This window comes from Talpa europaea (genome assembly GCF_964194135.1).
Source record: "Talpa europaea genome assembly, chromosome: 11".
Classification (NCBI taxonomy): domain Eukaryota; kingdom Metazoa; phylum Chordata; class Mammalia; order Eulipotyphla; family Talpidae; genus Talpa; species Talpa europaea.
Window position 1 is genome coordinate 32,803,806 of NC_140078.1, and position 12,635 is coordinate 32,816,440.

Below are 12,635 nucleotides of genomic sequence, written 5' to 3' on the forward strand. Positions count from 1 at the left end.
GGGAGCTGGACACTCTGGTCAAAACACCCAGCCCCAAGACAGGGCTGATAAAGACTGCTTATTTTGACCTCATCTCCACATAAGCCATCCCTGCTAATAAAGAGCCTATCAACTAAGGACGAGACCAAAATACAGCCAACTGGGCGTCAGCTTACTTCAAGCAGTCTCCCTACCATCTTGTCTGGTCTTTGTTTCAAGTCTTGTCAGTCAAAATTTACAAGATGTCATATCAATGGAGTCACTCCCACAAGTGACCTGCCTCATTCATTCTGAGTTAATCCTTACCTATTTCAGTTGGGGGGGAAGAGGATGGGAGGAGGAAGGAGGGTCAAAATAAGGGGGGTAGGAATTGTATCGGGAATAAAATCAAGATGAAAATGCATACACTGTGCAAAAATGGAAAATGATGAAAAAAATACATAAAATAAAATAAAAATATATTTTAAAAAAGTTATTTCATAATCCTATTCTCAAATTCTGATGACTTAGCCCATTCTCAACTATAATGGCAGCACACATTAACTGGGTACACTGACTGGGTACTATCTACATCCCTTGTATGCATCATGTATTAGTTTTCATAAAAATGTAAGGGTGAGGTTAAGTCAGTGGCACACACACTGAGTGGTACAGCTGGGCTCTAGAAAGCTTGTGTTCTAAAGGCCTCCCTGCTACTGACACCCTCAACATCAACTATAAGACCCTGGAAAGGGTCTTATAAGACAACTATAAGACAAACTTCAGTGAAAAAGCAGACACCAGAAATTCCAGGGAGGCTCAGGCTCCAGACCACCCACCTCAGGTTTGTTTTCATCAATGAGTACAGAAAATGAGGAAAAACTAAACATTTCTTGTAGGCACTAAAAGGCATGCATGATTTTTGCCACTGGATAAGAAGTGCCTTCCATTAACATTTCTCAAAGAACAAAGGAGGATCTTCTCTCATTGTTTTGTCTCGGGCTAAAACAAAGTCATGGAAAATATATTTAAGCCAAACCCCAACATTTTCAAAGTGAAATTCTTCCCTGGGTTTGAATCCAGCATTTCATTTATTTATTTTCCAAAAAGGTGACACAGTTGGAGCTCTCAGAGAGGGGTGGGGACAGCACACAGGGGCTGGTGGATGTGCATAAGGAATCTAGAAAATGCAAGTCTGAAGATGCAGAAGCCCATGAAGTGTAGCTCATTCTACCATTCAATGCTGGCACATGACCAGGGGCAGCAGCAGGACACTACCTGCATCTATCTCCACGGTCCTTGACAAGGAAAACAGACTTACCCCTTGCAAGTCCCACAAAGGAATTACTTACACTTTACCACCTTGGCCAAGCCAAGTTAGGAACGATGAGCTGCTTCCCACAGAGGGATCAAAAGCTCACTGACAGCCTGACCAGGTCTGCTTCCCCAAAGTCACCTTGCTGCGTGTCTGAACACAGACTTTACAGCTGATTTCCAGAGAAATCCAAGGCAGACCCTTGAAGGCAACTGCCCACAGGAGGGCACTGTTAAAAGACTCTCCCTCTAGCATGTCCACGGGGAGATTTTATACTTCAAGTTTCTCCAGTGTTGAATTAAGGAACAGGCTGTGTGAGATCAAAGTCTCCCTTTGGCGTTTTAAAGAACCATTAAGAAAATGAGACCTTATTTAATGGTCTTTAATTTGCATAAGTGTGGACTTAAACTGCTCGCTGATTTTTTTCTAATTATAAAATGCAGATGGAAAAAATAGTAATGGTCATTTTACTTGATATTTGTTTAACATTAAGAGAAACCTGACTTGAACTGTACTATAGTAACACAAGTTCAAGTTCAATAATTTTCTCAATATGCCTTTACATTCAGAGGATTGGAGAAAGAGAGAACAATGACAAACATCTTACTAAGTTTGCATCTTCCGTTCTTTATGGCAGGGATACAGCCTGTCAGCTCAATTACTGTACCAGAATTGGCAGGACAATAGATACTAATCAATATTAGAAATGGAAGCTCTCTTTAGTAACAATGGGTATTAAAATTAGGGATGAGGGAATATGACCTTCTCTATAATAGTGATTTAGTATGGGGAATATAAAAATAAAATTTATTAATTAAAAAAAAATAAAAAATAAAAAAAATAAAAATAAGTATTTTTCTGTGCCAGTGTTGGCTCTATTAGCATGAAGTACTACTAGAGTGCAATATTTACTAACCCATCCCAAGGTTTTTTTTTTGGTTTTGTAATTTAATGGAACAAGTCTGTATTTTCTATATAGAGTCAGAGAACACAAAACATTGAAGAAGTGACACTGCCTGACACCTGAAGAATGAAAATTATCCTTACCCGTTCAAAGCTTTTTGCAATCTGATACTAATTTTAAATTTTGAGCATTTATTTTTAATTTCCTAAAGAGCTAAACTTGTCATTCCTTTCCTAATCTTGAATAATAAAACCCAGGAAATGGCATCTGTTCCCAACAGATTAACCACCTTCTGTAAAGGAGCTTTCTCAGTCAACAAATGCTCAGAGCATCTCCAGTGTGCCAGGTCCTGCTGTCACACACCATTCTACTCTTCTGTCCCTAAATGGCCTCCAATTCAGGTTAAAGAGAGGAGAAATACAGCTGCTCACTAGTAGAGAGCTTCATGTTTCTTCAATCACCCTCTGTTGAAGATATTCTGCAGATTGCAAATTGGCCATCCCTATGCACTGGTTAGAACCTCTAGAACCGTGCTGAGTGGAAGTGATGAAACTGTGCTTTTAGGGAAGCTACCCCAGGAAGTTATTTTCTCCCTAAGCCTAAAATGTCCATTGTCTTAAATTGCGGTTGAAGTGTTTAGAGGAGCTAAAAATATTTAGGAAATCTATATTACAACTGAAATCTAAATTCCAATAATTATTCATTCCTCACCAGACTCCGATTACAAACATTGATTATTCCAGTTTCGTCCACTCCAAAATCATCTTCACGCACTCCCTTTTTCATTTATCCAATCAACAGGGCTACCCTATCCACCTGTCATTTGGAAAACCACTGCTTTGCTCAAATACCTTTGAAGCCTTTCAGTAGTATCTTTACACCCCAATCTCTCTGTGCTACTATTAAGTCTATTACATTTTATGGGCTTGAGCAAATTAATTAAGCTCACTGAGTCTCTCTGACTAAGAGAAATGGAGCTAAAATTAACCTCATCTGGTTCCTGTGAGGACTGAATGAGATATCGTACATGAGCACCAAGTGGAGCTTCTGACACTGATGCAAACTCAAACAAACAACATTTGTTCATCTTTCCTCTCCTGGCCCCTCTTCCAGGGCCCTCATGTCTAAATATGGCTCCATTTCTGTTGTTGTCCCTTTCAATTTCATTTTTCCCGGATGCTGACTCAAGTAGGAGAAAGCTGACTTTAATTTGAAGTCTACCTCCTAAAGCTCTGCACTGCACCAGGACTCAAGACCAAGTGGCTTATTTGTTGAGATTAGTAGCATATAAATGAATCCCCAAAAATGTTTTATTTGCAGAGCTCCTTCACAATGATAATCATGTCCAAGTTTTGAAACAAAAGTTATTATCATTAAGCTCAGAAGTGAAAAAGCAATCAGCCTTTTAGGGATTGCATGCTTCTCAAGCTGAAGACAAGCAGAGGTATGTAACAAACAAAAACACAAGTTAACAAAGGCTAATTTTATATCAATTACAATCAGAAAAAAAATTAGCAAGATTTTTTAAAGAGTTTTACAGCATGCATATTTTTCCTGATATGAAAATAAACCAAAATAATTATTTTTAAAATATCATACCATTTCTTGTGAAACATAATCTGGACTTTTTGCATCAGCAGAATAAAAAGAAAAATCGTAGGTGAAGGTCTTGGTTCGTTCTCTTCCGGAGTCCCCAGTACCTCCTTCTGGTATCTAGAGAGATGATTATGATGATATTATAATAGTAAGAGAATAGTAGTAAGGATGCAAAAGCAGTGTTGGTTGACAAGCAATCTAAGTTAAAAAAAAATTCATAAAAAATATACAATGGTCAGTTGGCATTTTTCATATTTTTGCCACAACTAAAAAGCATTTAATTTCTCCTAATCCTCTCCAAAAATAAATAAAATCTTAACTTCTCCCAACAACCCAGGCTGCACAATATGATATTACCAAGGCTATTTTTCTGGACTTTTTAATCAGTATTACTTTGAATGATGCTATTTTTTTTCAAGTTACAATGTTTTTCACTGCTCCCTCCTCCAGATGCTATTTTTTCTCCAGATGCTATTTTTTTTTCAAGTTACAATGTTTTTCACTGCTCCCTCCTCCCAAAACCACCAGAGTTGCAAACTGTACAAGGCTAGGAAGCATTAGAGCTTGTAGGGCCCCCTAGAGTTGAATGATGTTGTGGCCCCAATGAAAACTGCAGATTAGATGGTTCCCCTTCCATGAAGCAGCCCTGGGCACTCCATTCAGAAATTTCTCACAGTTCTGAGAGTCTAGACTCTGCTCAGAGATATCATATTATGAGTTTACTCATTTTATGAGTTTACAGGCCTCAGAAACCCAAAACTGTGAGTTAGTGATGTTTACATATATCTATGTTTTTATATACCTAAACTGAACTAAAAGCCATTTTGAAAAATCGTCATACACCACTAAAACTCACACAGTTCCTTGGATACATGTTGAATAAACTCAAGGAGCATATTTTTCATCATCATATTTTCAGATAATATATAGAAATATGTTTAAGGTTCTTATTAAAATGTTCAAAGTCTGGGGCCTCCCTGGTGGTGCAGCGGTTGAGCGCTGGGTTGCGAAGCTGCCCGCCGCCTCTGCAGTGCCAGTTTGAACCCCAGGCGCAGGCAAGGGTCCCACATGGCACAACAGACATCTTCTGCCGCACCCACTGCTCCCCTCAGCAGTGTACTTCGTAGGTCTGCCTGTTCTGTTCCCCGCTCTGACTCTGGTGAATTCTTTCACCCTCCAGCGCTTCTGACTGTACTCAGTGCTTACATAAATAAATAAATCTTTAAAAAAAATATATTCAAAGTCTGGGCATCTGTTCTAATTACATCAGATAAGGAAACACTCATAGAACTCCAAAAGCAACAGTGTGATCAAGGGAAACAGATTCCAGAGCACACAAAAGGAGATTCATCCACTGTCAGAGGTCTCTTCTCTCTCAGTAAATACAATTTTCTAGTGATTGTACTTTTATCAAAGTACTGTGAACATACAAAAATACATGAAATGGGGAAGAGGGGGTAGGGGAGCAGGGAAACAGTAGAGAATGGAGAAGTGATAACTGGCAGAAACATGAGAAGATAGGGGAGGTCAGAAGAGGGGAAGCCAAGTACAGGCCAGACAGCTAGGTGTAAAATGTGGTCAGTGGAGAAAGACAGGCATTCCACTAGAGAATGCCTGAGGGACAGGAGCACAGGAGTTGCAAAGGAGGCCTATCAAATTATGCAGAGCATGACCCATTTGGAAGATAAGAGCATTCCCCAGCTTTTATCATTAGAGATCAAGTTGCACTACGTTGAAATTGGATTTCAAAATGCACAGTCCCTTGAGTCACAAATTAGCAGAAATCCAACCAGAGACTGATCTGCACTTGGCCATAGAGCAGCAGACCTCAGAAACCCAAAACTTTAAGTTAGTGACAAATGCAAAAGAAGAATGGGGTTGAGCCAATACAGCAACATTGATTTCATTATTATTAATTGTATACCCTTGCTTCCCTCTATGAGAAAAAAGCATGCAGTGTCCTTAACAAATTCACTGATGAAAGAAACAAATAGGATATTTTAAGTACAAACAGGAATTGCTATCTTAAAAAAATTTGGATTTTTTTTTTCCAAGAAAAAATATCAGGGTTTTTTATCTTTTCTCCTCTGAATTTTGAATGACAACTAGGCCTCTTGAAATTTTTACAAATCATGATTATTTTCATTAAAAGTGAAAATAAATAGAGGGCAAAATTTATTTAATGATTTATAGAATGTAGTAGATTGTCTAGCCAAAAAACCAATGCAGAAAATGGAATCACGTGGGTCAGGACTAAACCAATGAGCTCAGGCCTGCAGATAAATCTTAGACCCGACTTTGGATCACATAAAACCAAAGACAGAGAGGAAACAAGGTCCAACCCTTTTGCTTTGTAACTGAACCCATGCCTAATGCAAGGGGACATGTCTAACTGAACTGAAAAAGGAGAAGTGGAGAAATGGCAGATATGTTTATTTACCCATAATCATTTCGACAGTGAAATAAACATGGACGCTCATAGAAGTGGAGCAAGGCCAGGTTGCTACTTGCCTTTAAGTTGGTGATTGTTGTTTTGCTTTTCTCCATTTGAATAATGAATTTGGCTTCCAAGTCCTTTTCCCTGCAATACAAATAATTCAGTATTGGTTAGGAGAGAAAAGGGTACTTATTTATTGTTTCATTTACTTTTTATATATGGGGGGTTTGGCACCTGAGCACTATCTCTGATAACCACTCCTCCCAAATCCTTAATATAACCATGAAGACACACTAATCAGATACCAACATCCAAGTCTAACAAATGTGTTGTTAAAACCTGGAAAAATTTCTAACTGTAAGCCAAAAAGAGTGTAAATGAAAAAACTGGAACCTTAAAGGGCTACTCCTGAGATAAGAAGCCTCAGCCACCTCATTACAAAAAGAAAGACACTTTATTCCTCCCCACAGGTGGAGAACTAGGAAGAAAACTGGAAAGAGCACAACTAGGTGCTGAAGCCAACCAAGGCACTGTCCCCTCCTCCCACCTGTTTTTTAGATCCATTCAGAACTGCACTTCCTAGAAACACAGCGGGACAGGAAATCACAAGAACTCCTAGGAAGTGCAGTGGTCTAGAATGCCGGATCACACACCTGCACATGGAGTGCTGGGCTGCCGGAAGAGGGATGAACCAGACCTCTGCACTGCTGTGGAGTGGTAGCCAGGGTCTACTGTTAAGTGGAGAAAAGTGGACATAATGCTACTATATTTAAAGATTAAAAGAATAACATGCATTTTTCCAAAGGCTACCTCTAGAGAAATAAGAAGATGGAGAGAACAGGGACAGAAGTTAGATTCCTATAAAAATACCTTGATCTGTAGCTCACCTTTAGAATGATAGAAATAATTCACACAAAAATAAAACTATTTTTAAAATTACCTAAAACACAAAAATAATTTTACACAGATGAATGTGTACTTGTAGCCAAATGCCCTCCATTTTGTAGCAAAAATTCCCCTAGACCAAAAATTAGGACTAAGTGGAATCACACTCTACCACCCTCTGTTGTCACTTCCCCTTCCCCCTCTTTGTGGTATATCTTGGACTTGCAATAAACGTATTTCTCTCCAAGTACATTCACAGAAACTTCAAAAGTTGACTTGTTATAACCCTAACAAAAATTCACAATGCTCCTTTGAGGTTGACTGTAAAGCATCAAGAACACCTGCTGACGGTTGCTGGATGATGACCTGGAGGAGAAATTCCCTGCCCAGAAAAGTCAGACACCTAGACTCAGGACACCTAGATTGCCCTGGAACCTCCTCACATCTGGAATTCAAAGTTAGCCCCACTTCCTTTACATCCTGCACCCCCACCACCACCACTTTCCTTCCACCTTTATATAGACCTGCACTCCCACCACCTAGGGAGCCAGTTTTTAGGGTGCCAATTCTGACAATTCTCTTGGTGACCACCTAGAATACATTCCTGTGTGTAAAGGTATTTTCACAGCCCAGAGTTTGGCTTTCTGAGTCGCAAGGGAAAGATGGGTTTGGTGGTTTATATACTACACAGTGAGAAATGATTTCAATTATGACTATATGGAGGAACTGACTGTATTATGTGGGATATAGCCTAAGGAGAAAAGAACTTTACACATTCAAGCATTTTCAGTAACCATATTTTTGTGCTAATGTGTCATTACTCCGAAATTTCTATTTGTGTATTGTGGGGATGATACATGAATAATTGTATCTCTGCCATTAAGAGTCAAGATGCTGTTTAACAGAAGATACAAACACAAGAATGAGGTTAAGCAAAAACTCTGTAGTCCTAGATCTGACCCACAAATAGCAGCATAAATTTAATCTGAAATTGAAAAAAAACAAATATACTCCCTACATTGTCCTCTGCAAATGTCTAGAATCTTAACACCCATTTTATATTCTCTAAATACCACTGTCCACTAAAGTAAGTCAGGGCTAACTGGAGAAAATCTCAATCTAACTGTCTGAACCATCTCTTCACCCCAGAAAGCAAGAGTACTATCAAAGATTACTAGGGTATAGAAGGCAACCTCTAGAAGGGTTCCAGATGCTCCCACCTCCAGGTACATGCCCTTGTATGACTCTCTCCACTGGAGAGTGGACTGCGATTAGCGGCCCACTTCTATGACTAGAACAAAAGGAGCCCAAAGTAATGAACTCTTATTTCCAAATTTAGGTTACAAAAATATTCTGACTTATGACATAGTGGCTCTGCTATGTCTCTCTATCTCAGCATACTGGCAATGGGGAAAGCCAGCTGCCACATTGTGGGGAACCCTATGCAGAGAACCAGGCAGTCAGGAACTGGGGTCCACCATAGCCATATGGGTGAGCTTGGAAGTACACTTCCCTCCGCCAAACTGGAAAACACCAGAACTACAACATCAAAAGAAACCAGGTAAGCCCCGCTCAGAATCCAGACCCACAAAATTCTGGAATAATATTTTAAGTCCCTAAGTTTGAGGATAATTTGGTAAACAATAAGAGATAATAATTGATTAAATGGTCAGTCATGTCAAAAGGATTCAGGACCCAGACTGATAAGTTCCCTCTGGCCAAAGTTGAGCAGCAAAAAGGAGAGTGATGTCTATAGACTGAAACAGAAAAAAAAAAAAAAAAAAAAAAAAAAGCACACTTTTATGAACTCATAATAAAAAATTTAAAAAAATCTCTTTTGGAAGATCAAAGGAAATATCATTTTTGAAAACTAGTATATAAAGGGAAAGAATCAAGCATCTACCCTGCATTTCCTAAATAATCTGTACCACAGGGTAACTAAACAATTGTCAAGTGAAGTTCTCATTTTCAGATATTTCGATTAATGAATGATATAATAAGTATATCATCATTTTGCAGCCCCTGGTGAATTAATGGCTCTAGGGAATAACCATCCGTCACTTACTCTAGCCACTAGCAGAGAAAAGCTAAGCTGGAACCTAATTTGGAACTGAAGGACCAAGAGCACTGCTGCAGTAGTTTTATCCCTTTCCACCCAAAATGTCTGAGGGGGAATGTATAAAAGAGCAGAAGATAATCAGAAAAATCCGTCCTCTTAGACAGATGACATATAAACAAACCAGTTTATTCAGCAACAACAAAAAGTTCCAAAGACTATAAAGATGAAAGGGAAACCAACAGACCAAAAAACTTTGAAGACATACCAATCAAGTATATCTCAATTTAAACAGAAAAGGCATTCTAGAAATTAAAAGCTATAGGGACTCCCCGGTCGCACAGAGGGTTGAGCGCAGCACTGTGAAGCTGTCCACAGCCTCTACAGTGCCAGTTCGATTCTCGGTCGGCCAGGGAGATACCCACATGGTGTGGCAGACCTCTCCTGTCTCGCCTGCTGCTTCCCTCAGCAGTGTTTTCAGTCTGTCTGCCTGATCTGCTCCCCACTCTGTCTCTGGTGAATACTCTCATCCTCCCATGCCTCTGGCCTGTACCGCAGTTCTTGTATAAATGAATAAAATCTTAAAAAAAAAAAAAGAAAGAAATTATAAGCTATATAGGGAAATGTTAACTTTGACTTAAGGAATTATTACTACTACTTTAGGTGTGATAGTGGTATCATGATGATTTTTTTTTTTGAAGTCTTAACCTGTTAGCAATACATCCTGAAATAATTGGAAATGAAGCAATATGCTAAGATTTATGTTAAATAATCTGGAGGTAGCGAAACTCAGGATGAACAGAAATAGCACAGACACCAAGACAACGAAATACAAAAGTATATGGTAGAAAACACCACTGGAGAACTACAGTGGGTTCCCACAGCTGGCATAACACCTCCACGCCAGCATGAAGTGTAAGAATGGTTTCAATGACAGACAATGAAATCCTCAGTCAGGTACTTCTACTCACCCTATCAGGTCTGGGGCAACTCCACTGTGGACTCAAAAGACAGAACTACCTCAGGAGACCCCATGATCATGGGGCTGCAAAACAAAAACTTCACAAAGTACCCCTTTCCTAGGAAATTCAATAACCAATTCAATTAGGGTATGTCCTGCCCTGCAAGAGAGCTGCAATGGCTTGGTCTGATTAACGACACAGCCGGCCACATCTCCATTCCCCCCACTCCTACATTCCTCAGTCACTCAGTAACTTATGCTTCCAGGGTTTTTATTTTAAAACCTCTATAAGCAATAAATGCCTGTGGGAGCACAAAATTACACACGGATCTAAGAAGATTAAGAGTAACAGTGATAGGTGCTCACACACTCATCAATTCTCACATATAAAACACAAAGTAATGCAGCTCAGACCCCTCTTGTTCGGAGCCAGGGATTCAGTAACTCTACAGCTCAGAGCTTAATACTCAGGAGCAGCTAAATTTAAGTGACCTTCTGCAGGATCATTTATTCTTTTTTAAATTTATTTATATATATATATTTTACATCATTGTTTATTTTTGTACAATATTTGCTTTCTCCTCTCAGGTATATTCCCTGTAAAATTCCCACCACCAATAATAAGGGATCAGGAAAAAATAATAATAAATAAATAAAACAAAATTAACAGGCAACTATAAATCAGAGACATTCTGTAGGGGAGGAGGAGGAAAAAGGAGCAAAACAGGGGAGGGAAGAGCACAAGGGACTATGGTGATAGATTCATTTATTCTGACCTGTGGGTGATCACAACAGTACTTTCCTAGTCTTAAATTAGCATTCACTCTATAAAAATACTAGGAAAGATACGAACAGGAAGACTGTTAAGTAATATGAGTGCCTTCTTTATTGTCTTCTGCAGTCCATCCAGGTGTAGGGATAGGAAATATAGTAATAGGACAGGGATAACTGCTCTTACCTTACTCTCATGAAACAAATTCTACAATGTTACCTACCTCTTACCCTGGGAAACTAACTTTGTACTTTCACCTTTAAGCTTTATTTTCAAAACTACGCAGCAGAATAAGGACACAACCTAAGCTAGCTGACACAGACTCTACTCTTTGCTCTTAAGTTGTACGGTGGCTGCTGACCAACAGCAAGTATATGTCTGGGTCCTCTGAGGGTCATGATACCCGGGTGCCATCATTCTCAGTCCCCAGCCAGAAATCAGCTTCTAGCATTTTCTCTCCTCAGACTATCACCCAACATCAATATAAGTGTGCCAACAATAGCTTGCAGTCATTTTAAGAAACAATCTTGGGCTATCAAGATTAAGGTAGAGGTCATTTGTTCCAGAAAAAAAATTACAAAAAACAATTTCCTAGATTGTTTCCTTTTAAGAATAAAAACTAAAACCGTACAGGAAATCTGTATCTGCCCTAGAAAATTAATTTTTCCACATAGTATTTCTAACTGAGCTGCTAGCTAGAGTTTTAGCCCCAACATTCCAACACTCTTTCTATCCCATCCCCTTCCTCCTGGTCAATTTCCAGGAGTCAGCCAGACTCAGTCCAGACATCACACATAGAGAGCCTTTATGCATTCTCTGCCCTGTCCCTAGTAGGATGGTCCTTTTGCTTGTCTGACCCACCAGACTGTGAAACACTTGAAAGTAAGGACTCTTCCTGTCTGGGTGTACATCCCCAGGCCCTGGCACAGTGCCCGCACTATGGAGGTGTTCATAAAATGGTGTTGAAACTGACTGACTGACTAACATGTTAAGTGAACGGCTCTCAGTCCAGTTTACTCTTTGCCACACGCATCCTCTTTTAAACAGCCTCCTATGAGCCTCCAACCACTATCAGTACTTGCTTTCCCACACATTGTAGTACCTCATTTCACAGCCATGCTTGTCTCCAGTCTAGTCTGACTCACCTGTTCTCATAAACCTTCAGAAACAATTCCCTTTCATACACCAAGATAGACCAACCCGCTCATACAGGCTATATCCCTGCTGATAGCATCTCTCCAATTAGACTAGATAATCCCAGGAAAACAAGAACCCAGCTTCCTTCACATCCTACAGCCTGAGTGCACTAAACACAGGGCAACACTCAAAATCAGTGCTCAGTGTTTTGTCTTTTAATGCTTCAGCTGACAACTGTAAAACACCAGGCATGGAAAGTTCCACTAATCTCAGGTCAATTTCCTCTGACATTTAAGAAACAGGGTAAGTAAATCTTGACATTTTCCTCATATTGAAGAATAATAAATAAACCTAAAATATTATTGAACACTGACTTGATCATAGAGCAAAAAGAACTATGTCTCACCCTGCTCGCTTTGGTGAATTGAGTTTCTCAACAAAAAAGTCAATTATGGCTCTTTCATATAAAGAAGTAATTTATTTGAAAGGACTGGAAGCCAAATCATAAGATGCTACAAGTGAACAAGAGGGAGTAAGTCTACTGAGTAATATATCAGCATTGAGGAAGAGAGGCCTGAGGAAAGAATAGAAAGGATATGAAGAGTAAGAAGAGA

The 12,635-nt window shown here is 39.4% G+C and overlaps 1 protein-coding gene across 3 annotated transcripts in view; it reads right to left on the reverse strand.

Moving 5' to 3' along the window:
• Positions 1–12,635, reverse strand: part of KIF16B (kinesin family member 16B) — a gene marked incomplete at both ends in the record, with an annotated part of 259,483 nt that overhangs the window by 218,562 nt on the left and 28,286 nt on the right. For all 3 annotated transcript variants that reach the window (XM_084248158.1, XM_084248157.1, XM_084248156.1), the window contains 2 exons: positions 3,777–3,890; positions 6,285–6,354. In XM_084248158.1, coding sequence (XP_084104284.1) covers positions 3,777–3,890; positions 6,285–6,354 — 184 coding nt within the window. The remainder of the gene's footprint in view (positions 1–3,776; positions 3,891–6,284; positions 6,355–12,635) is intronic.